Source organism: Scomber japonicus, chromosome 20 (assembly GCF_027409825.1).
Source record: "Scomber japonicus isolate fScoJap1 chromosome 20, fScoJap1.pri, whole genome shotgun sequence".
NCBI classification, from domain to species: domain Eukaryota; kingdom Metazoa; phylum Chordata; class Actinopteri; order Scombriformes; family Scombridae; genus Scomber; species Scomber japonicus.
Window position 1 is genome coordinate 23,165,581 of NC_070597.1, and position 25,717 is coordinate 23,191,297.

The window sequence follows — 25,717 nt, forward strand, 5'->3', positions numbered from 1 at the left end:
TTGTCACATTAGAGCAACAGTACATTTGTTCTCTCGTGTTTTTCTCCTCAGCTGGACCACCAAGATCTCCCTCCCTCTGCGCTCCGAGAGCCACCAGACCCGAAACCTGTTCCACGATGTGCACCCCTCCCTGCTGCTCTTCCTGCACCGCCTGCGCTCCATCTCCATCTACAATCAGGTTTCGTGTTTGCAGTTTTTTGAAAGTCATTCCCACAGGTGCAAATAAGCAAAACAAACATTAAAGAATCACTTGTTTCCTCGCAGAGCGAGAAGCGTCACGTGACAATGACTCGTAAAGACCTGAGCCACAACGTGTTAGAGGTGGAGCACACAGAGGGAATCGAACGCTGGCTTGTTGTTAAAACCACTCTGCAGCCCAAGAAGGTAACGCAAAATGCCTCTCATTTCGAAACTGTCACCGTTATCATATCTGGAAATATCAGAAGTTGACGTCTCTTTCCTCATTCCGTCACTCCTGGGGATTGATTAAAATTTATTGCAGTATTTCTCTGACACGTGAATGTTCCTCCCTAAAAGTCTGCATCTAGCCGGAAAACTCAACTCATTAGGAAGGGATTTTGGTTCCGACATCCAGCAAGTATATGTAACAAAAAAAAAAGATCCAGGAGAACATAAACCCCAAACAGATTCTAATCATCTGTCAGGCTCAAACTGCTCTATGATCCCTGCTACTCTTTCTTCTGCAGATGTCTCTCTCTTCTCCCAGCGGCAGCTATACGTTACCTGCAGTTAGGTTATGTAACAGAAGAACTGACACGCTCCGCTCCCCAGTTCATATTTGATCTTTTTTCTGACAGCCGCAGCGTTAAGAAGTCAGATTTTCTGAGAGTTGCTGTGTATCTGTGTCGACACTGATTATTTCCCCCCCCAAAAGATCAAAGAGGACGTGGAGTCGACCGAGCTCGCCCTGGCATTCCAGCTCGGCACTAACGACACAGGAAGTGAGATCGTGTGCCAGCCTGAGAAACAGCCCGTCTTCGCCTACCTGCCCCTTCGCAGTTTTGGCTTCCGCTTTATCATCCAAGGTGAAATAGCACTTTAGACGTTAGAGCATCCGAATTAATGACACACACTTTGTCTGCACTCATACTTAAACTCCTTTCTTCTCCTAGGTGACTTTGACATCCCTTCTTCTCGGGAGGATGTGGACAGGGACAGCTCGTGGAACCAGTGGCTTCGATCTGAGATCCCACAACTCTTCCTCCAGGCCATGGAAGTGTTCACTGTAAGATGAGCTCTGCCGTGATTTCAATGAATTCAATCAGAAGAACAGACTTGACTGTGTTTTTATTATTTTAGCAATACTTTTTTATACAAACACAAATACACAAAACAAACATAACAGACAGGGTCATCTACTGCAATGTGAAATGCTAGATATGATTCAAAACAGAAAGAGGAAGGAAGTGGGCTAGTAGATTGAGTTTGGGTATGGAGGGGGGTCCATAGCTGTCCTTTGAGATACCCTCAATCAGAGAGTGTTTCTCCATACATTCAGGAAGTTCTCTTGACAAATATAACTTTTAACAATCACTACAAGGAATTCAGATTATTTAAAAGACAATTAGTTACAGTCAAAATAAAGAGAGGCAAACAGATGACATAAAAAAATGCAACTCATTAAGGCGTAGTCTGAAAAAGCATAAAATATGACAAGTAGAAAAGTGGAAAACATCGAGGAGGGATGAAACATTTAACAGTTATGCCATAACTACCAATCTGTTTTCATTCACTAATTAATTCAAATAGCTTCTACCCTACTGTTTTCTTTCTGAGTAATAAATAAAAAAAAAACACTTCCTTTCAGCTGATTGAAGTTAAAATGTGAAGGATTACTATGATTTGAGCCAATTAAAAGCTTTTATTTTGAAATGCATATCTAAGTTTCATTGATAGTAGCGACTGTGGAATGACAAAATGGAAAGAAATAATAGGAAATAATTAGTAAATGAAGACAATGTTGCTGTTAGAGACTACAGTCTTGCAACAGGGGAGATGCTTAATGAGAGAGGAAAGAAGAAATACAAAGTTGTGATACACAAATCTGTTTTCAGACTTCTTCTCTAATCTTTGATTTTCTGTGAAATATTGGATCAATTGGACATTTATTGAAATGAAACCATGTGAGAAGTTTAGAGGGAAAAAATCACTATTTGGTGGAGCTGTTAACAACTTGAAGACATCTGATATTTGATGCCAACTACACACTGCTTTTTGTAAGGTGTCGCAATCCAAAAAGGTTGGAAGCCTCTGGTTTCATCTTTAACAATGTGTTGTATTTTAAAAGCTTGTTATATTAAAAAAAACTAAAATTAAAACTAACTAAATCTGTCAAATAAATGTAATTGAGTAGAAAGTACAACAGAAAGTGTTGAGTTGTTGCATTATTAGGAAATAGCAGTAACAGCAAATTAAAATAGGAATATTACTGAAATATGATTGAATATTAAAAACACAGACCTATCTCTATATCTTTATATAAGCCTGTTTCAAACAAAGGTCTCACTCTCTTGCAGTTGATGTGGACATAACATACTGCAGTCATCGAGAACTAGTCCTTCACTGTTGTTTTTTTCTTTGAATCTACTAATGTCAGATGTGCTCTTTGTTCCAGAATCATCCAGAGTTCAGAGGGATGAAGGGCCTCTGCCAGTTCCTGCAGTTTATCCCCCTCCCTGACGAAGTGCTGGACTTCTTCAAGCCTGTTGCCGGGCAGATTATTCAGCTGCTCAAGGGCAAGGCCTTCCTGCCTACCCTCAGCTCAGGTATTTAACTTTAAAGCATTGAACTAGAAAGCAAAAAGGCACCTCTTTCTATGTAGTTAGTGACTGTAAAACTCTGTGTGTCACTCTCAGTAAATGTGTGTCTAGTCTACAGTTTGTGTTTGTCTCTCATTTCCTGCCAACATGTGAAAAGTGGCCAAAAGCACTTGATGTAAATAGCTGCACTGTGTCTGTGTCTGTGTCAGCCACATTATGGAAGCCCCCTCTCTCTCTCTCTCTCTCCCCCAGATGGTAAGGTTGTGTACAAGCTGCCGTCCCAAGTGGCCGTCTGTCAGGACACCGTGATCCGAGACGTGATTGGAGGAGACGAGCTCGAAAGGCATCTGTCTCTGTCCTATCTACATCCCGGGCTGAGTCCCGCCCCGCCCACCTCCCTGCTCTCTCACCTGGGGGTCCGATACCTGAGGGGGTCCGACGTTACTACGGTAACCACAGCCATGGCCAAGGAGCTGATGAGAGCAGGAAGCATCCATTCAGGTGTGTTCATCAGGGGGCATTACAGTACGATGGTGTGTGTTCACTGCAAAAACACAGGAGCTGTTATGCAGGGATGACTTTAGTTTTATTATGAGGGTGCATGTGTTACCATAGAGGGGTCTGTGGAGATGTAGAATACAAAAGATAGAAACATGGATGCTGTTGTATCTAGCATAATAGATGTATCTGGTATATAGATTTTGGGACACTTTGCTGTATAATATTGTGAATTAATGAGGAAAAATTACCTATATCATATATGAACACAGTAAAGTGACTATATGCTACTACAATTTGCTTCATTAACATTGTTTCTGGGTGAAACATCATGGTTGGAAACCACATTTAAGAATAATCACTCAAATTGCTCATCAAAGCAATATGGATATTGATTAATTGATCAGTGCTCTTGCAAAACAACACAATGGTTTTAATGCACTGAAAGGTCAGCCTGACACAGCTACTCATGGATTTTTATGTTGTAATATTTAAAACCTGACTCATTTTCATGTAATATAATATACATTACAGTGACTGACAACAAGCCTCTGTCTGTCTTCTAGAGAGTGGACTGCGTCAGCTAGCTAGGCTGCTGGTTTGTAACTTCCGAGCTATGGAGCAGGGCTATGGAGAACTGGACTCCATCTTGCAGAGTCTAAAGGATCTACCCATAATCCCTCTGGCTGACGGACGTTTGGTGGCACTGAATGGGGAAGGAGTGTTCTTTCCAATGGAGGAAAACAAGACCAAGAAAAAGAAATCCGTGGCTCAGACTGGTAATTATATAACTTCAGTGTATTGTGAAACTATTTATTCAACTAAAACTATTTATTGCAAGAATATATTATTATACAGTGTTATAATAATATATTCCCCCCCCCTGAGGTGAGGATTTGAGTACACCTGCATCTATACTTTTAAAGGAAAACAATAGTTCATTACAGTTTTTCTTTTCATAGCTTGGGACACAGGTTCTGTTGGATATGATAAATCACCAAGAACAACACTACATCCCCATTAAAAATAGGTCCAGCATGCAAGTGTACTCACACCCTCACCTTCACCTGAGGTAGCCCATTAGTGGATGAAATGTTGTCAAGTGCATACAGAATAAAATGTAAAAAAAAAACAAAAAAAACAAAGAGCAAAGAATTGATGGGTGTGTATGTGCTAAATCCAGGCAGTCTGAATATAGGCCAGTACAGTTTCACAGGTTTCCAGTTTCCAAAAATGTGATAAACTGATGTAGGAAACTAAAAACAGATAAATATGTATCACCCTGGTGATGGGGAGAGGTGCACATGCACAGCTCTCCATCTGTGCTCCGAAAGCTCAGCAGTGAAATACTTGCAGAGGCTGAGAGTGATGGTGATACATAACAGTATAAATAAAAATAGCACTTTGAATTACCTGGTATTCTTTTTCACTGAAGATCCTCTGACAGTGTAACTCAGGCTGCAGAGCGGACTCAAACTTTGCGTTACAGAAACAGAGGCTGTGTTTGTCTCTGAAAGGACCTGCGTCAACAGCTGCTTCTGTCCTTTTTAGAAGTCAGCACCTTCACAGACAGTCGGGGCAGAGTCGTAGGTGTATGACAGGCTTCACCTTTCTCTAAGAATAAGCAAAACACTCACATCAGAACACACACACACACATAGAAGCCACCGGTGCTATGCGTCATCGCATACAAAAACAGTAGCCAAAGAAAAGGTTTAGAATGGCAGGCTTGAATAATTGATTTTCACACTCTGATGTAAGCATCTCACCACTGCAGTTGGCTGGATTTAATAATGATGTAGTGTCAGTGTTTTGGTGTCTTTATGAGCAGCACAAAATGATTTTATAGGACTCAGAATTGGTTCTGCTTTACCCTCTTTTATTGTTCTACCTCTTTATCATCTCACTCCACTGCTTCACAAGAGCATCAGAAATAATAATAATAAGATCTGGTCAGGCAAATACAATATAGTTAATTATTAACTTACTCTAATGGCAGTGTTAATTCAGTGGTATTTGTTCATCAAATATAGGGCTGGCACTAATGTTTTTTTTTCTGTGTTAATTCATCTGTTAATCTAAATCAATGGATTAATCATTTGGTTGATAAAATATCACAGTTTCTCACAGTTTCTCACAGCCTAAAGTGGCATCTTCAAAATGTTTCTTTTGTCTAAACAGCCTAAATCACACATATATTAAATTTACAGTAATATAAAACAGAAAGCAAAAAACCCTCACATTTGAAATGCTGAAATAATTTAATTAATTTCTTTATTATTTGTATGTATAAACATTAGCAGCATAATTCTAGTGCTAACAGTGTAGTTTGGTTGGTCCATCACTTTGCTCCACACTGAAATATTTGAACTACTGGATGCATTGCCATGAAATTTTGTTAAAATATTCATAATCCCCTCAGAATAGACTGCAACAACTCTTCTTATCCCCTGACTTGTCTAACACCACTCTTTTACTATTAGTGACTTTTTGACCTACTATATCAGGTCAGTGTTCTAATTTGTCCACCATTTTTCTTTTTGACCAAATACCAGCAAAATTTGGCTTTCACATTGAGCTCAACTGTACTTTGTGTTTAGTGCTAATTAGTAAATGTTAGCATGCTAACAAGCTCAACTTAAATGGTCAAAATGAAAAAAATGAAAACCTGTTAGCATTGCCATTGCGAGCTTGTTATGCTAACGTTAGTATTTAATTTAAAACACTACTGTGAGTCAGCACATTCTCACAGAGCTGCTAGCATGACTGTAGACTCTTAGTTCTGCTTTTTGACGAATAATGAAATAAAACAAACAACCAAACAATTAACTGAATATTAAAATAGTTGTACATTTCTTCCAACTATGATGAAGCTATAGTTTCATCACTAAATGAACATTTTAAGGAGAAATATTTTACGCTAATTAAGTTTACTCAACTTAAGAACTGCAAACCTCTGGAAAATCAAGTTTACCTTTGCTTGGACTTAAGGACTACATAGTTTTCACAGAAACTAACTTGCATACTGTAACAAACTTGGCAGCATGCAGCATTTAGCATGCAGGGAGGGTCTAATGAAAGATGCAAGCTGAGAAATGTAGGATTTTTTGGAGCCATTCTTTTTTAATCTCTGAGTGCCCCAATTTTATAGAAATGGAACACTAAATCACTTGTATATATCTTAAAATAAGTATGTAGCAGCAGTTATGCAAAACGAAGAAAGCTAAAGTATCGCAAATTCTCTGTAAGCACGTTGTCAGGCCTGAAAAGCCAATCTTCAAGTACATGTGACCCTACTGAAAACACAAAATGAAGAAAGAAATAAACAAATGGTTTGAAAGCAGACAGGAAATGATACACAGCTTGACTCAGGATGCTTCTCAGGCCACAGAGTGTAGTTTGAGTTTCAGTGTGTGACACAAACCTGGAGCTGTGCTTAAAGGTGAAGTCAAGTGTGCAGAGATGTATGCGATAGCTTCAGAGAGACAGCCGAGTTAAACATGGTGTTCTTCTGAAATATTGAGCAGTACAGAGATCAGTGGGGAAACGCTCTTTCAGATGCCTGCCTGTAGAAAAATAGGTCACAGGAGGCTCTTTGGCAACACATTTTTAGGTGTGTGTCTATATGTCATTATATATATACGGATATAATAATCAACTCTATAGACAGCAGTTAGACTGTTTAATCTACTGTCCTAAAAGACAATTTTGAAACAGACGATGCAGTGTTGAGATTGCCATCTGTAGTTTTTAACATTTGAATATGTTTTAATGTTTTATGTCCGAGCTCCACATATCCGTAATGTCAATCTGAGCCCTATTCACTTTTTGGCAATGTTGTAACGTTATGTAAACACTTTTTTTTTAAATGTAGTTTTATGTCCATGTGAAATATTTCTTTTCTGTTTTCTTTGTTTATAATGTTTCATTGATGTAAAATTCTTTTCAGTATATTCTACTGCAAATATGTATTCATCAAATCAAATATAGACATACATATACACAATATACATTGTATTAGCATGTTAAAATTCCAAGAATTTTATGTTCCCTAAATCCTCACCATAGTGAGAAAAAATGTCAACCTCAAAACTGATTGCAGTCGTCTGCTTCTCTTTAAGGCGGACATTACATGCTTAATATAGATACTAAAATGTTCAATCAAAATTCCTCCACTCACTATACAAATATCTTTAACAACCTTTACATTGTATTAGTGGAAATAACATCAACAATCAACAACACTGCAACAAAACCCACTGCCACAAAGTTAAATATGTTGCATTTATGTGACACTGGGTTACAAGTGTTATATTTTAGGCTGGTTTTAATATGTCGCCTCTGTCTGTGTACAGGACCTTTGTCTGCCCTGTACAAGGATGTGAGCGTGGTCCACCCCTCTCTGCTGAGCTGTGTGGATCCTCTGGAGAGTCAGCAGGTTCGAGAGCTGCTGAGAAAACTCGGCGTTCATGAACTGGAGCCTCAGGAGCTGCTGGAGCAGCACATCTACCCTTCAATACAGAACAACAAATGGAAGGTACAGCAGCACACTGTACATGCACTGCATCCAGTGTGTGTCCATCTGTGTCAAAATGAATACTAAGATGATTTCATGCACATTTGAGCTAAAATAGTTTTCCATGTGTTTTATAAAAATGGGGGGAAAATATTAAAAAATGTTTAATTTGAATGTCTCTTATTGTCCTCCTCTTGCTCCTCTGACCTCATCCTCCCCACTGATTGGACTACCAGTCGAAGCCTGAGGCGGTGGTGGTGAGTTACTTGGTTTTCATCAAGCAGCATTCCTCATCCAGCCGGGAGTACTCAGACATTGCAGTACCCGTCCTCACCAACAGGGGTCTGAAGGTTCCACAACTGGACAGAGTGCACTACTCTGAGGAGTACGGCAACATCAATCTAGCAGAGAAGCTGCCTGGTACGACTTCTCAGTAGATGCACACGCACACACATACTACACATGTAAAAAGGTTGACGCAGTTGAATATGAATCCTTTGTTCTTCTCCAGCTATTGTTCAGTATCCACATTGGCTCTAAAAAGAATGATAAAACATCCACAACAATCACCAAGGCTTGTTTCTGACTGTCCCCAGCTGGCATCCCCCTCGATTCCTGAGGACATTTTAGGACATCAGCTGTGTGTGTGTGTGTGTGTGTGTGTGTGTGTGTGTGTGTGTGTGTGTGTGTGTGTGTGTGGAGACTGTGATGCTATGTGAGGTTTTGCTTCCATTGTTAGGGTTAAAGAAAGCACAAAATGCCTGGGAGTATTGAACAGAGCTGGTAGAGTGAATGTGTGTTATATAAGTGGGAGTGGAGTGGACAACATGTCATGGAAAATGGATCAGAACACTCCGCCTGCAGAGGGGCTGAATACATAAACTACTTTTATCATCGTTCTGCCCATTTAAACATTTGTAGAAATATTATTATTATCAACACCCTGATAATGCTATTGCTCCCCTGGTCATGTTGCATATGTTGCAACTATTCTCATTAAATACTTACATTTTCAGCATAATACAACTGCACATTTCACACTGAAGCCTCTAAATATAAATTCAGCCATAAAATATATCATGAATCATTTGCACTCGCACCATATTAATACTACTTCTACCACTACTAGTAAACACTTTAAAGTGATGCCTCATCATAATAAGTCATAATAAGTAGCTACTGGAAGACTCTGACATTACAGAAATAGCTTTTATTTTACAATGTGAAATAATTTCAAGTCAGCTAAAGTCAGTTTGTGACATACAGTGTAATGTGTGAGACTTGACTTCGACTTACTGTAAAAAAAAAAAAAAATTAAAATAATAATAATTGATTAACTCTGATATGATTTTTTTAGGTTAGCTACAGGCAATATTAGCAAATGAATTAATGACAAAGACAAGTGTCAGTCTAACATCACTGGTATTGTTACTGCAAGTGGTTTAGTTTTGTGTCGTTTCGCTTCATTACTTTTCTCTTAGTATTGTTTTGATTCATTTCATTTTGTGTTGTTACGTTTAGTGCCGTTCAGTCACGTTACGTTTAGTGTTGTTTTGTCACGTTACATTAAGTGTTGTTTCCCTTACCTAACATGGGTCGCTTTGTTACATTTAATTTAGTTTAGTTTATTTCACTCATCTTTAAATGTACAGTATGTAACACATATACACATATAAATAATCATATTCCTTCATATTTCTTCATCTCCCTTAGAAACACATCTGACAAACCAAACCTTTTTGCCTCAGTTGTATATTTGTGAATCATCTTATTTTGAAAGCATTTTTTTAATGTTGAGCTCTTTTTCAAGTATATTCTGCAAATTGGTTCTGCAAAAGAAGAACACATTTCTGATTAATCTGATTGGTTCTTACATAAAGCAACTTTTCATCTTCTTTTTGTTTTCTGTCTGGTTTACTGAGAAGCACAAAGTTACTGCAGGTGATTTTCTTCCCGTAGCTCTTAAAGCTCATTCAAGCTACAACAAATCATTGCAGCAGATTGCCTGCGAGACTCAATTAATTATACAAATGTTTCACATTGTTTTAAATATTAATCGATGTCAAAAAAGTAATGGCCTCCTCATCATTTAGTCATGTTTGTTCACCAGTTTCTCCCTCCTATAAACACTTAACACTGCTACTTTTTTGCCGCCCCCCCCCCCCCCTTTACCCCAGGCAACAATTGGGTTTTGCTGAGTCCCTGCTACGTGCAGACAGATGGCGATGTAGCAGGATGGAGAGAACTGTTCAGCAGCCTGGGAGTCAGAGACGGCCTCATAATCCGCAAAGAGAGACGAACGCTCACCGCAAATGAACTGGTGAGGAGGAGAGCTGTTATCTCAGTTATGTAGCGACCACATTCAACTCATGCTACAAAGATACCACCATATTAGCACAAGGTCACAGCAGCTGGACAGAAGATAAAGTGCTACGAATGTGTTGTGTAAGGACACAATATTTACCAGTTGCATGGACACCGGACACAGAAAAGAATCTTCCCCCTGCATTAGAAACTTAATATGACTCATCAGGTTGAATAAGGTAGTGATTAAAGGATGAAGATATTAACCATTATGAGTCACACTAAGTCTACAGAGATCAATAGCCGCTTTGGGGATGAGCAGAAAAAGCCAGTGACTGACAGGATGTGTCACAGGCAGAGCTGAGGCCACATTCCCCATGCCTGTTTTAGCCTCAGCTACAGCTAAGGGATGGTGTGTGGATGTGTTATGACACCATCAGCCACTGTGAGACTGATGCTGCTGTCACGCAAGATGGGAAAGATGGTAGTTTTACTATTCCTGCTTAAAGGAGTATATGACAGATGTAGATATTATGGAATCAGCTGTAAAACTACTGTATGTGTTTATTTCAAATTTACAAGCAGAATGAAGTTTAATCATGTTAGTTATTTGATATGGCTCTGGTTAATATCACTGTAAACTGAACGTGTTTGATAAAACTCATTTGAGTTTAAGGATAGGGTCACACTTTTTCAAGTCTGTCTTAAAACAACAGTTAGGTGTCTACATGAACAGCGAAATAGCTTTTTCCTCACTGTAATCATCCCTCTTGTTCATACTGGCTATTAAAAGATCCTCTTCAAATGTGCTTTTAATGGAAGTGATGAGGGCCAAAATCCACAGAGTGTCAATTAAATCTGAAGGCTTATATGAGGCTTCAACAGTCTGAGTTAGTCATATCAAGTGGATATCTGCCTCATTTACGGTCTTTTTAGCATCCAATTCTCTCTTTGTGTTTCCCTTTTGAGCTGTGGTAGAAGTATAGTAACATAAAGAGGGATTTTGGCACTAAAAAGATTAATATTAGCTTCAAATAAACTTTTAAATGTATTTTTGCAAACAAGAACTGTGGATTGTGTTCCACATCCCCTAAACCTGTTTCAGTCCAGGCTGACTGTTGTTTTAAGACAGACTTGGATAATTGTAAACCAGTACTTCAATGGTATGTCCTAAGCAGTTCAGTTACTGGAAGTGTTTTGTTAAAGCTGTACTCCTCTCTAATCTTTTCCCCCACTCCCCCTCAAGGCCTCCAGCCCCTGGTCAATGGAAAGTACAACATGGCACCAAAATCCAGGAGAGGACTGTGTGATCGATGACTACCCCTGCGAGGAGTTTCATGCCCTGGCCACAGCCCAGGTGCAGGGCCCAGGCATCCTGCAGCAGAGAATGACCTTGCTGGAGCTCCTGTCAACCAACTGGGATACTGGGTAACACCAACCCACATATTTATCCTCCTGCGTCACGTTCTGTCTACTGAATGTTGTCCCATTTAAAAAGCAGGTGCATTCATCGGGTGACACGTTTCGGAAACCTAATGGCCAAAAATAATGGCTTAGTCAAAGAAGATAATGGCTTTGGGGTTAGACAGGGTCAGGTAGCAATTCCCATCCTTTCTACTGCGGCCATTAAGTGATTACTGGGGTAAAGTGGGGGCATTGTTTGACAGTTACAAGTGAGCGAAAAGCGGTGACACGTCAACCTTTTTGTTTGGGTTGGACATCACCAGAGAGATCAGTGTGGGGGATTAATAAATCTGGATTTAGTTGCTCTTATCTCTGCCTCATCTTGTGAGTTACTGTTATAGTAGAGGACGGCAGCTCAGGTAAGGAGGTCAAAAAAAAGCTTGACACACATGGAGCGAAATTGTCTATCTATCTAGTGCACTGGCAATTTGACACGAGTTGATTTCTCTCTAGAGCGTAGATAAGAATTTCTCACTACATTGAACTCTAACCATTAATCACATGCTGTATAGAGGAATGTAGGTCACACAGTTGTGCCACTTTCTTGAGCTGTCACAAGTAGCACCAAGACCACTGAGCTACAGATGAACAGGTCGTCATCCATGCATTGTAATCACATGATCACTAAGTCATCTGATGCTATATCAAATGCTATGTGCAGATAATGCTCAATAATTGAAAACCATTACTCACCATAACCTTTCCCATTCTTCTAGACATTGCTACTCTCAGTACCTCACAGCCCAGGTGATTGACAGTGATGGACGACCTACCAGAAAGACCAAGTCCTCCTTCTACCACTACTTGTGTCGTCTTGAGTGGGTGCCAGCCTATCGCCTGCTGGAAGCGCAAAAGATAGAGAGAAAGTACCTCTGTCCAAACTCAGTCTACCTGACCTCACCTGATATCTCCAGCCTGCTGGGGACTCATGTCTTTTATGTGGACATGGACGCCAGTGAGTTCAGCAGAGCCCTAGGTAAGAGTGTGTCCTCTATAGTGTAGATCTCTGTTGTCCATACAGTAGTTGTGGTTGTGGTTATTGGTGATCCCGTATTTGCTGCAGGTTATTTCAAATCAGTCAATCAATCAGTCGATCAAAAAAAGACAGTTTGTCCATCACTGTCTTTCCTGTCTTTTAGGAATGAGACAAACCATCTCGGTCGATGCTCTGATTAACTACCTGAAGGAATGGTGTGTCAGACCAGAATCAGATGACCCTGAGCAGAGACTAGCTGAGGATGAGTCAGAGGGGGCGAATTTCACCTCCACAGTTCAGCACATTCACAACGTCTACACCTATCTGCATAAAAACTGTCCCCAGAGCAGCCTGAAGGAGCTGTTCCAGCATACCCCCGCCGTATTCATAGAGTACAACAGGTATGTCGTCATCTGTATCAGCACCCTGTTCGAGGTTTATGTCTTTAACACCTGAGGACTCAAATCATACTTTGCCTCTCCAGGCGTAACGATGGCTGGTGTTCTGGACGCTTCTACCACCTGAAAGAGGTGTGCTGGAGTGACCCGACATCAATGTTCCAGCGCTACAAACAGCTGACTCATGGACCGGACAGCCCCATCCAGGCGCCCAAAGTTCTGGCGCCTTTCTACTACCCACTGGAAGGAATGAAAGACTTCTTCATGAGAGTATGCTGCTCTATTACTGTTTACCCAGAAATCTGTCTCTCTGTTTTCGTTAGCACGTATAAAATGTTTCGTAAACTCATGAAACAGTTTAATTTGATTGTTTGGGAAGTAATGATTGTTAGTTAATGTTGCTACGCCTGACAAACTCTCTTCATTTATGGCACGTCAGTAGTTTGCAGTGATATCGGTGGCAAACTCGGTCTCCAGCAGACTTTTTTCATATTTTCAGCAATCCCGTTTTGAAAGGAGAACCCTGTAAAATATACACTTGTTTGCTACATTTGCAAAGTAATAAACTAAAAGATTGAGACTAAAGCTCTTAGGTAAAAAGTTAGCGCCCTTACCAGTTGATGATCCAAGTAGAAGACAGAAGAAAGAAAGAAACAGCTTTTTTAAAAATTGGAGTGTAGAGCGAATTGGTGCTACTCTTATTAATATACATACACTTACATAACTGTACTTGTTGCAACAATAGTGTGAGGAATAGCAGATGTAGTGTGATGCTATCTCAGGTAACGTTAGCTAGAGGTTACTAAAGCATTAACTCCCCTGAGTCCTAATAAGAGCAGGATAAAGCTCCAAATGATTTTACTCTGTCGGCACTTTGCTTTGTCTTATGATCTGATGAGCTGACACCTTTCAACTAAACTTACTGACACTAGTCATCTGTCTGTGATGATATATTCTATGTTTAGCTGCTGAATGTGGACGACAGCCCCAACATGAAGCAGTATGTTGGATTGTTGGAACTGATCTGTTCATCATCTCCCATCCCAACTGACGAAGTACTGCAGGACGTGTCGGTGCTCTATGCCAGACTTGGTGAGGACACTCGCCAGTCTTTTGTTTCATAGGGTTTCTCACATTCAGTGACTCACACATTTCCTTCCTGTCTATATCCCATCTGTCTGCTGCTCATTATCTCTCTGCTCAACTGTTATGTCTCCCTCTTGAATAGTTTCTTATTCCTGTAGTTATATTGTCCCTGTGTTCCCTATTATGATATGATATGGTATGATATGCTACTATACGATACAGTATAATACAATATTATTTAGTATAATACAGTATAATACAAATCAATAAGATACAATAAGATAAGATACAGTACAATACAATATTGTATAGTATAATACAAATCAATACGATACAGTACAATACAGTAATATACAGTACAATACAATATTACATAGTATATTGATATGATACGATACAATGCAGTACAATATGATACAGTACTTTGTCAGGGTTTTTTTTTTTTAAACAAGCCAGATGACACCAGACACAAAATCTTGTATTGTAATACAGTACAATTCAATACAATATTATATAGTATCAATTCGATACGATACGATACAGTACAAGATGATACAATGTTAAATTGTCTAAATCAAATCAATCAATATAAATCAATACAATACTTCTCTGTATCTGTAACAGCTCAAAAGTGTAAAGTTCAACTGTCTGGAGACCTGGATAACATGCCTCAGTTCAATCCCAGTTACTGCTCCACTTTGAAAGGTGAGTAGAAGAAACACATACATGTTGCAAACAAAGCCCTTCATTACCTCTTCAATCTATGCGTATGTTTGAATGACTGTCACAGTGAGTTCACTTTAAAGTATATGCTGCAAAAGAACATCATCCATGACCTGTCAGTGAGGTGCGTGTTTTGAGAGCAGCTGGGAGGAACTTGTCGCTGCAGGCTAGAATTATTTTACACCGGAGACTGAAAGCAGTCAGATAGTTAACTGTACTGTCTGCAGTGTTTGGAGTATGGTAGCAGCAGAGGGGATCCACAGTGCTAATTTAATAAAGGACTTTAGGAAAAAGCATGTGACTTCTCTCAAATAGCAGTCCTTAAAGGGGATTGGCCTAAGCAGGAAGCTTCACAGAAGTGAATGAGATGACCATTTGGCCTGATACAACAACATATTTCTCTCTGAAAGTCAATCAGATGTACAGCATACTTTTACATTTAATGCTGCTAAAGGATTATAAATTATACATGACACATATATTGTGTAATCTATTCCTTACGGCAAAGTCGTTCTTTGCCCAGAGCTACTGCTGTGATGTCACATATTGTACTCCTGTCAGAGCAACACTGGATACATTTAAAAAAGGACCAGCAATATTGTTTTTTTTTTTTTATTCCACACATTCTTCTTCCTTGTCAAAACCTGGCACCTACATTACCCACAATGCAACATGCATTTTCTTTTTTCAAACTTGTAGTCTACAGCCCCAACTAACCCTGACTCAAGTGACATTACTCGAGGCAGTTTATCAGATTTTTCATAGCTCCCTCTGGAGACATAAAAGACACATTTTTTTCCCATACTGGAGTTCCCCTTTAAGAGATATCACATAACAGAAACATGTTTGTTGACAACCCCTTACATTTAGCTCTTAAAGAGCTGTGACTAAGAAATACAAAGAGACAAAGCATGTTCAAACTTATGACTGGTACTGTTTACAGCTATACAGTATAGTAGTATATAAACTTGTCAGATATAAATTAATCAGTTGGGCTCTAATTTACAGATAAGGAAGCTTTACCAAGAATCATTTTTATCTGTATTGTAATAATATGATAATAATAATATGTTGTGTACTGAAAACAAAAACAAGTGTAGAGCAGTGAAGCATGAGTCCTCAGATTGTTTGAAACACAGTAGACCTTCATCTTCACCGTCCTCTTTAACTCTTTGCTTTCAGGTATGGTGTCTGATAAGAGGGTCTTCCCCACCAAGGAGAGCACCTGGGTGAGTCTGGCACGTAAACCCATGATCGCTGACAACAAAGAGCTGGAGAAGATCTTTAAACCTCACAAGCAGGTCTGCCTGCTCAAATTGCCGCCTGCAGAGAAGAAGACTACACACAAGAGCAAGACTGGGACCTTTGGTATGCTGCTGATACATTCATCTAAAACTGTAATCAATGTTAGATTACTACTTTTGATTGAAGTACACAAGTGTAACTGTTATATATGATTGCCTGCTAGGAGAACAAACAAAAACCATGCCTGCGTTCAATGAGGTGGACAGGTTGTCCTTCATGGAGATCTGTGGTATCCGCCAACTGTCCCAGTGTGTCAACACAACACCCGATACAGAGAGCCTGAGGCCCTGCCCAGCCATGCAGGCCATGGTGCGCTCTGTGATCCCCTACATCCAGAGGTTCCTCTACCACCACGACGAGCTGGCCGAAGTCTACAAAGAACTGGTGGACGACAACATAGGAGAGAAAATAAATCGACTTTCCTTTGCACAGGTGAGAAGATCTGAAGCTTAAAGCTTAAAGTAGTTTCATTCTCAGTGGTGTTGAATCAAGGTCTGAGGGAGAACACACAAAGATAATTGAGTGTACAACGTATGTTTGCTTACAGGTGGGCAAACTGTACATTCGCTACCAGCTGGATGTGGCTGACGGTGAGGATCCTGTGCTGGAGATACAGGATGTCATCTGTCTGCTGAAGGACAAGAAGGAGCTCTACATCCAGAAAGATCACCTCTCAGCCAGGCTGGACATCTGCAGGTTTGTGTGTGACAGTCCTCTGTGACTAGGGCTGGGAATCAATCCTTTAATAGAAAATATGACTATTTGTATGGTCCTGCTCACAGCCAATCAACACAAGCGTTCTTTGATTTAATGCGAGGTGATTGGCCCACTGTCACAGCAGCTACAACCGGTCTGAGGTGGTTAAGTCTCAGTGAATTTGAGTTAGCACACTTAGCAGTACAGCAGCCAAGATGCCACCTAAGCACTATAGAGCGTGGCTACACTACATGCCTGTTAAAACCGGATAGAAGCAAGTGCACTAAATATGTAATTGGTATGGAATGAACTACTTAATTGGTACTGGTACTGGTATTGTAATGTTTTAAACGATGCCCAGCCCTACCCATGACTCACTTCTGTTGTCAACAACATAAGTCATCATTATCTTCATCTCTTTTTAACCTTCATTTAGTCAACTGAGGCCCTTTCCACATAATGCCTTGCTTCACCATACAGCTGATACAGAATAACATGGCTTTTTAGCAACAAACGAGCATTTTGAAATTAGAAACAATCACACTTCCAAGATACATTACAATGTTTTATTCATACAGGAACACAGATTTTCAACACTAGCCTCAGTTGTGATATATTATATAAGATGAATCATATGATCTTAACTGCCTTGTGACAGAAGCCAACATTTGACAATGCCAATAGCAACACCAAACATCAGTTTGAGGTTTTACTCTCTTAAAGGGCCACTTCACCAATTTTACACATCAATATGAATGAACTCGTCATGCTGAGCCAACTGAGCCTATTGTTTTGACCATTCTTGTTTTAATTAAGGACCCGGTTTTAAGATGCTATATTTAATTAGCATGATGCAGGACTGATAAACACTTTACCTACATGCTCCTATTAACAGGAACTTGAATATTATACAGCAACAAAAACCTTGTGATAAAATCCATCTGGTACACATTCCTGTATGTATTTTGGTATATGTGTGTCTCTCTTTCAAGTTATCTTGCAATACCTTGTAATACTGTCGGTGTGTGTGTGTGTGTGTGTGTGTGTGTGTGTGTGTGTGTGTGTGTGTGTGTGTGTGTGTGTGTGTGTGTGTGTGTGTGTGTGTGTGTGTGTGTGTGTGTGTGTGTGTGTGTGCGTGCTGCAGGGAGCTGGTGAAACTGTTCTGCACAGAGAGCGGCCACAGGAAAGAGCTGATGCATTTCCTGAGCGGCCTGATAACCTCGCTCAATGTAAGTGATACACGACCTCTTGGAGCATTGATCACTAATCCATATCCAGTTGAACAGGGGCTTTTGCTCACTCGCGGTCCTTTCGCGCTCTGTCATCCTCTATCTTTTCTATCACACACACACACACACACACACACACACACACACACACACACAGAGCCACCACCGCAGAGCTGACCGTAGCTAGAACTAATAGGCTGTTTCCCTGGAGGGAGTCACGTTTACATTACATGGCAACTTGCTCTCATTCCCCACTTGTGTTGATCTGTAGAGCAGCTCAGGCTCAGCAGCAGAGACTCTGTGAAAGTCAGAGTTTAAAGGTTAACAACGTTTAAAACACTGATCCCTCTCTACTGAATATTCTGTCTCATTTGGCTTTCTTAGTGTAGCAGCTGCTCTGCTGCGTTGTGTTTAATCAGTAGAGAAATCTTAATAAAGCACAGCTCATTTAAATAATTAATCTCTAAATCTGGATTTGTCTAAATAAATAAAAAAAGAACATTTTATGGATGTGACTCTGAACCGTAATACTCATTTAATACACTGGAGACAGATAGATGACGCCTCTCAAATTATTACATCCGCTTATTACTTTAAATTGTATTATTCCAGGAAATTGATCAAACAGTTAATGGCAGTACATGTTAATTAGTTCAACAACATTTTAATAAGATTCAGAACGTCACTGTTTCTGTTGACAAGAGACAGGAAGAAGAAAAGCTCCAATCTACTCAGCTCATGACTCAAAACATTCAATTAGTCAGTTCTGTAACATAGCAGCAGTGTTTTCATTCAATGTGGACTTTATATTCATATTTATTGACTCTAACTTGTAGGACCCAGCAGCGTTGAAGAGGTTCTTGAACAAGGATGACATCAGAGAGCTGCCCAGTGAGGAGGAGAAGTGGGAAGTCCCAGAGCCTCCTAAACCAGAGATCCCCCTGGACAGAGGTACAGAGAAATCATGAGGTGTTTTAAACATGAAAAACTCTGGACAGCGTGAGGAGAATCAGGTCTGAACATTGTCCAGAGTTCCCTTTCACAGATGTAGCACACAGCAGGAGATTGTTCATGTCAGTTGTTGATGAGACCTGCTGGAAACACTCTGTCTGGTTTAGGTGAGGGGTGCAGGAGGCACACAAATGTGACACACAAAAAGTAATCCAGCATTTTTAAGCTTCTCATCAGATATAAATGACAGGAAGTCTTCACTCCCATTAGCGATAGCTCACAGCAGAGCGTTTCAGGCTCAGACAAAACAATGAAGCTTAGCCCGTCCGCGCCAGCTGCGTGACAGAAACATCTCACACACACACAGACACACACACACACGCACACACACACACACACACACACACAGACACACACACTCTCTCTGTGGATTCTCTGGAAAATAACCTGCTGTATCACATGTGGACTCAATCGGACATTACACAGACTTTGTTCTCGGGAACTGGGTGGCTGGGTACAGTCTGTTTAATGTCTGGTTTGACTGATTCAGACATTTGCGTTCACATATACAGCTCCTCTGGGTGATGTCTGGAAAATTTCAAGGCTATAGTGCATGTGTGTGTAAGTGGCTACAGACAGTCAGGGTACAAATCACTAACCAGCACTGCAGTGAAAACACAACTATGTATTTTCTGAAAGAAGGAAAACACAATCCTGATCACACAAATTCACCACACTGAGGAGTCTGCTTCTATAGCTTCACCATTGTGGCTAGTGTTAGTTAAGGTTAGCAAACTTTTTGAAACTCATTACTGAGTCAGGTTTTTGTTTGTAATTGTCAAAAATTCCCAGAAAAGACCCATAATCACACGCACACTGTCCTACTGTCATAAATACTCACTAGAACATCCAGTGTGTATCAATCCGCCACAGAATATAGTTCCTAGCAAATCCACTATTTGCAGACACACAATCACACACACTGTAATTGATTTTGTGTCAATCCCAAACACACTGTCCTACAGCCATAAAAACTCACTAGAACATTGAGCATGTATCAATCCGCCACAGAAAATAGTCCAACAATAAATCCACTATTTGAGGAATGTGTGCTTAAAACTACAGTGCCCAGCTGTTTCTCACCTTAATGACAAACTTCACTGCATGTAGTTTTTTGTCCGTTTTTATAAGATTTGTAAAGTGCTGCCTGCCGTTAATGCACATGTTTAAATCTGACTTAAGTCGAGCCAACTTTGTTCACAGCATTGATAAAGTGTGAGTTCTAAAACTAGACCAGAGAACATATGTGTAGGTTAGGGTTAATGTGAGAGAGATTCACAGCGTTGATGCAGAGTAACTGTGTGTTTATAACTGCAGCATGAGATGAATTCTAACGGAGCTGCTGCTGCTGCTGTCTAAGTGACATCTTACATCTGCAGTTTCTCCTATTCTGTCTGACACTTGCCCCGATTTCCATTATCATTTCATAATATTCAAAGTGTTTTTCTTCTCAGCTGCGCACACACACACACACACACACACACACACACACACACACAGATAGATAACTGATGTGTTTCTTACATATGCTAATTCTGGTTTGTTCACTGTTGTGTGTTGCAACATAAAAGAGCAGCTGTTGCCAGGGCTCAAAGAGCGAGAGGAGCAGATCCCTCACTGCAGCAAAGAGCACACACACACACACACACTTGAACACACACACATACACACACATACTTCAAGGATTAATATGATCAAAAGAGGTTTTCATCACTAAATTTGTTGTTATGGCGTAACGGTGCTGAAACGAGCTTAGATGCGATTGGTGTTTTGCAGCTTTTATCCCATCCTTTCTTCTTCTATGGTTTTTAAAAACTCATAAATTCTCTTTGGCAGCGCCGTCAAGAAGTTATTCCTCCATCGGCTCCCCGGAGGAGCCGTCTCGCCCCCCACAAGCGGACGGGGAGCAGACGCTGGCTTGCTGGCCTCCACGAGCCTCTATCTTCAACACAGGAAGCAGTCGAACAGGTAGGCTGAGGAATGAGGAAAAAGCACAGTTATATCTTCACTGTACTTTTCCTCCTATTCTATTATTTGTGTGTGTGCCAACAGGCCAGTCTGATGGAGGCGTAGTCGAAGCCGTCATGAAGATGTGGCCGCCTCCAGCTCCGCCTAAAGACAGAGACCCAGAGAGAGAGTTCATCCACAGAGGAAGCAGCCTCGGCATCCCTCAGAGTCCCAGCAGCAGCAGCAGCATCAGCAGCAGTTTTGAGGGGAACCAGCCAATCAAAAGCACCAGCAGCCGACCTTCAGACCAGCCAGACCTTCAGAGAGCCGTCAGTCATCCAGGCCAGCATAACACTGCTGCTGCTGTGAACACCAGCACTCTACTACCTTCAGGTTACACATTTATTAACTTGTGTTTCCTCACTGCCATCGATTGTGTTCACACTGGTTTAAAGTTACAAGAAAAAACCCTCCAAAAAGATTCTGTATAAAGAACTATTGGATTTAAAACTGCACCAATCAATATTTTCGTGTTTCCGATGGATCACATGACTATGTGTAATATAATGTAATCTACAGAGAGTTAACATCTCGGCTCTGTGAAGCTTTTTAGCCTTTTTAGCCTCATTTATTTGGTTTTCAGCCCCTGAAATGCATCGGCCCTTCTCAGCAGAAAGATGAAGCTGCTTACATTGAAAAAGCTCTAAACTCTACTTACCCAGTGTCAAATAATAAAAAGACCAAGTCAGAAACTAATTGATGAATTTAGTGATGCGTGTAGCAACTAAAAAGCCAGATATTTCCCTCAGGGTTTGGTGGAGACCAAATCAGAGCAATAATAATAATATAACTTTATTTGTATAGCACCTTTCATACAATCAGTGCAGCTCAAAGTGCTTTATGACAAAAGAAATGACATACAGGAAGTGCTTCACATGAAAGGAACATAAAGCAACGATAGAAAAGAACAAAAAACCATTAGAAAAGAAATAAAAACATTCATGGAATAATAGTGGAATATAGTGAAAAGAGCTTAAAAATAGAATAAAAACAATATATAAAAACCAAGTAAAATACAGCTATTAAAAGAAGTGCAGTAGTGACTGAACACAGGACAAAGGAGGCTAAAAGCTAATTAAATACTACTGTTATGCCATAACTACTGCATGTGTTAACAGGATGTTGTTTGCTAATCAGTAACCATTCCAACTTTATGAGATGATACTAGGTCAATGTTATATATTAATCTGGGTTTAGAGTTTATTCTGTTGCTTACAAGCAGCCAAAAATATTAAAAACAAAAAAAACACGGTATTAATTCACATGTAAATCTGTTTTATGTCCATAAAACTTTAGAGATGAGAACGTTTGTCACGTACAGAATAAGCTAACGAAAATGTAGCTGTACTCGCTAATGCTTGTTAATCTTTGGTGGCTAGTAATATGAGAGGAATCACCATGTTGAGCTGTTGAGCTATGAAAATGACAGTAATATTTGGTTCATTTTATTATCTTCATTGTATCTTTTGGTTTGGCAGCATTTTAAAATGATCTCTAGATTATGACTACAGTGAAAAATATGATGAAAATTCATGTAACCAAACAAAATCTGTCAGTAAAAGTAGTATTTGTTTATCTAAAGTCACTGTGTGTAGAATATTTTGACATCTGTGAGACATGGAAAAAATGTAATTACTCAAAAATTGTACACACATTGCTTTATCCACAGATTCCACATGTATACATCTTGTAAACGCAAACATTTTCCATGTGGTCCTGTCTGTCACTAACAGAGCGCAGTCAACAGAGTGAGACCACTGAGCATCACAAAGCGGAGGCTGGAGAGGAAAGCCTGAAGGCTCCCAGAGCAGCACACAGTCCTCCATCTGCACAGCCTGCTGAGACAGCCAGCGAGCAGCCCGCTCCAAACAGCCTGTAGGCCTCTTCTCCTCACTCCCAAAAAAAACCCCCTGAAATATTAATGTAGAAAACTAATGTTGATTTTTCACTCTTACTCAACACATAATCCCAATTCCCCTCCACCCTTTCTCCCCTGCTGTAAACTGATCCTTTGTTTGTCTCTCCTGCAGCTCCGTCCCCGAGGCCGTGGTGCTTCCCAGCACATTTCAGGGGATGGCGGATATTCAGCGTCCTCCTCTGAACCTGGACTTCCCCCTCTGGAACAAAGCCCTGCCCCTGCAGACCACGCTCGAGGACATGGAGCTCAACTGCCAGAGACCCTCCACCGTCAGTACATCATTACACCTCATGGTTTCTGAGTAGTTGAGAGCTTTCCAGCATCTCTAAATTGCACTTTTTCTCGTGTAGGTGGTGTTATCCGAGGACCCCGGAGACGTGGCGGCCATCGGCGAGTGGGGAGAGCAGCTGGTTAACTCCTTCCTGTGCCACTGGAGAGACAGCGGCGACCCCGAGCGACCCTCGCGCATCCTGTGGTGCAACCAGAGCGGAGAGAGCGGCCAGCCGTACGACTTCAAGCTCACCTTCGGACCGGAGGGAGGAGAGAACGACGGGGTGGTGTACGTGGAGGTGAAGTCCACCATAAAGAAAGAGAAGTCGTTCATCCACCTGTCGGCCAACGAGCTTCACTTTGCACTGAAAGAGAAGGAGCGCTACCACATATACAGAGTGTACAGCGCAGGAGACGCTCTGAACGTTCGCCTGTGTCGCATTCAGAACCTGGCGCAGCATCTCCACACCAAAGACGTGGCGCTCTATTTGTTTGTATAAGTCCTTTTTAAGTCCGTGGAGATATTTGCACTATATAAACTCACACCACACCGACGGGCCAAAATCTGCTGCCTGAAAGTGTTTTTTTAATGCCTTTTTAAGTTCATCCAATCTGCACTGATTTTACTTTTTTTTAACGTGCTAATGTTTAGTATCTACTGTATTCGTTTCTTCTAAAGTTCTTTTGCCTGCCAATGAGAAAAGTTGCACATTTGTTTTTTTCCATTTCAACTGTAGTTTTCTAGTCTAGATGTCCAATTTTAAAGTTACCTGTGGACACTGAATGTTTTTAACCCTTTGTATTCACCCTACCTCACCTATACTCAAGCATTCCTTTTCAATAAAATCCTTTTTTTCCCTCAGCTGAATGAGTTTGTGTGATGATACAAGCTTGTTTTTTTTATCTCTACAATAAGTCTGCATTGAGTTCTAACAGTAATACGAGATTCTTTCACCTCAACCTTACAGACAGATGAAGTGATTATAGCTGAGGGTTCAGTTAAATCAAGTGGAAGCAGAGCTGAATGGACAGGTCCCTCACAGGCTCCCATCATTCCTGGTAATTACACTGTCACAGTGAGCGGGCTGTACTTTGATAGTGAACATCTCTATGATGCTCACAGAGCTCCTCCACTCATCTTTAACCACTTACAAAACTCTTTCTCATAGTTATTACTCTTCAAAAAAAAAAAAAAAAAAGCAGCCACTTGACATGCTGCCCAGTTCACCCCTGAATCCTGCCGAAACTGCAGCACCAGCCATCTGTCGGAAATATTTTAGAAAGGGGGAGGGGAGTGTGGTGTAGTTAAAATGCAGATATATATCTTTCAACCTATCATGAAAGAAATATTTAATTTCCTTTTTTTATTTAATTTTTTTTCTGTGACCCAGTGGTGCCCCCACTAAAGAGCCCCTGATGGTTCCCCTGGACCGTACTTAAAAAGCCAAAATCTGTGTGGTTGCTGTATGATGGTAATCCTTGCAAAACAGGACACTTATTACCCATGTGATGAGTGTTGTTGGTGGAGAGATCAGAAACAGCCTCTGGGGACAGAACCTCCCTGTTTTCATCCTGTGATGCAACCTCTCAGTAACCAGAGGGCTGCTTTCTACAAAGGATCAGTCATGAGGAATATACTAAATGAACTTGTAAAGATGTATAATTATGCAAGAGCTCATTTAAAATCATATATGTAGATGTAATGTAAGATCTTAGTCTTTTAGTAAAGTATATGAGCAATAAATCTGACATAAGATGAGGTGACTGTTATTTGACTGCAGTGCAGCACAGTTTAAGGACCAACAGGAATCTTGTCCCGGTGTTTTATTAGAGATCCTGATACTGGAGTACAGTCATGACTCATGACTACCAGATGATGTTTATTTTAGAAACACCACTTTTATATTAGAAATTGGGACTCTGGCGCTAGATAGATGCCCTCTTCATATCAGACTCATGCTGCGTTCATGTCTTGCTTGTAAACTCCAAATTCAGAAGTATTCAGTCCGAGATAAGACGACTTAGGAAATCATCTGCAATGATAATAAAATTAGCCGTCTACTGTTAGTACAATATTACAACTGTTGCTTGTGCATTTGGTAAAATAAAGTATGAAAATGAGTTTTGACAATTTAACATATTTCATGTAGGAGCTAGGTGCTAATTTTGCCTGCTTTTTGGAGTTTGACACATTTGCCACAACTTTATTAAACCAAATAACTTATACTGCACTACTTTTATTTTTCTATTTTATCAGTCTTATTTTTGCAACTTAATAATTTTAATTATATTTTTACTTCTTTTTATATTGGCCTTTTGTTGCTTTTATATTCTGTCTTTTATTCTCTTTTCTTCTGTTTTGTCATGTGCTATGTAAAGCACTTTACATACAAATAAAAATAGCTGCCTGCTGATGCTGCTGGAAGCTACACTGATGAGAGCTGAGAGACTGAACCAAAACAATAGAGCTACAAGACACCAAAACACCCTGTAGAGCTGAGAGGAACTGCAAAGTTTTACATATTGATCATAGCTG

General features: G+C 40.3%; 1 protein-coding gene across 2 annotated transcripts in view; it reads left to right on the plus strand.

The window, feature by feature from the left end:
• wu:fj29h11 (uncharacterized) overlaps window positions 1-23,974 on the plus strand; it is a 38,104-nt gene extending 14,130 nt beyond the window's left edge. The window contains exons 21-46 of one of the 2 annotated variants that reach the window (XM_053341990.1): window positions 52-178; window positions 265-384; window positions 896-1,046; window positions 1,134-1,246; window positions 2,636-2,786; window positions 3,033-3,281; window positions 3,845-4,057; window positions 7,634-7,815; window positions 8,031-8,214; window positions 9,972-10,114; window positions 11,345-11,526; window positions 12,279-12,538; window positions 12,702-12,939; window positions 13,023-13,206; window positions 13,902-14,028; window positions 14,647-14,727; window positions 15,928-16,113; window positions 16,214-16,482; window positions 16,598-16,746; window positions 17,891-17,975; window positions 18,812-18,926; window positions 20,823-20,954; window positions 21,039-21,326; window positions 22,727-22,868; window positions 23,024-23,180; window positions 23,262-23,974. In XM_053341990.1, coding sequence (XP_053197965.1) covers window positions 52-178; window positions 265-384; window positions 896-1,046; window positions 1,134-1,246; window positions 2,636-2,786; window positions 3,033-3,281; window positions 3,845-4,057; window positions 7,634-7,815; window positions 8,031-8,214; window positions 9,972-10,114; window positions 11,345-11,526; window positions 12,279-12,538; window positions 12,702-12,939; window positions 13,023-13,206; window positions 13,902-14,028; window positions 14,647-14,727; window positions 15,928-16,113; window positions 16,214-16,482; window positions 16,598-16,746; window positions 17,891-17,975; window positions 18,812-18,926; window positions 20,823-20,954; window positions 21,039-21,326; window positions 22,727-22,868; window positions 23,024-23,180; window positions 23,262-23,681 — 4,648 coding nt within the window. In that variant the 3' untranslated portion in view covers window positions 23,682-23,974. The remainder of the gene's footprint in view (window positions 1-51; window positions 179-264; window positions 385-895; window positions 1,047-1,133; window positions 1,247-2,635; window positions 2,787-3,032; window positions 3,282-3,844; window positions 4,058-7,633; window positions 7,816-8,030; window positions 8,215-9,971; window positions 10,115-11,344; window positions 11,527-12,278; window positions 12,539-12,701; window positions 12,940-13,022; window positions 13,207-13,901; window positions 14,029-14,646; window positions 14,728-15,927; window positions 16,114-16,213; window positions 16,483-16,597; window positions 16,747-17,890; window positions 17,976-18,811; window positions 18,927-20,822; window positions 20,955-21,038; window positions 21,327-22,726; window positions 22,869-23,023; window positions 23,181-23,261) is intronic. The other variant, XM_053341991.1, reaches the window with a different exon arrangement.
• The last annotated feature ends 1,743 nt before the right edge of the window (window positions 23,975-25,717 follow it).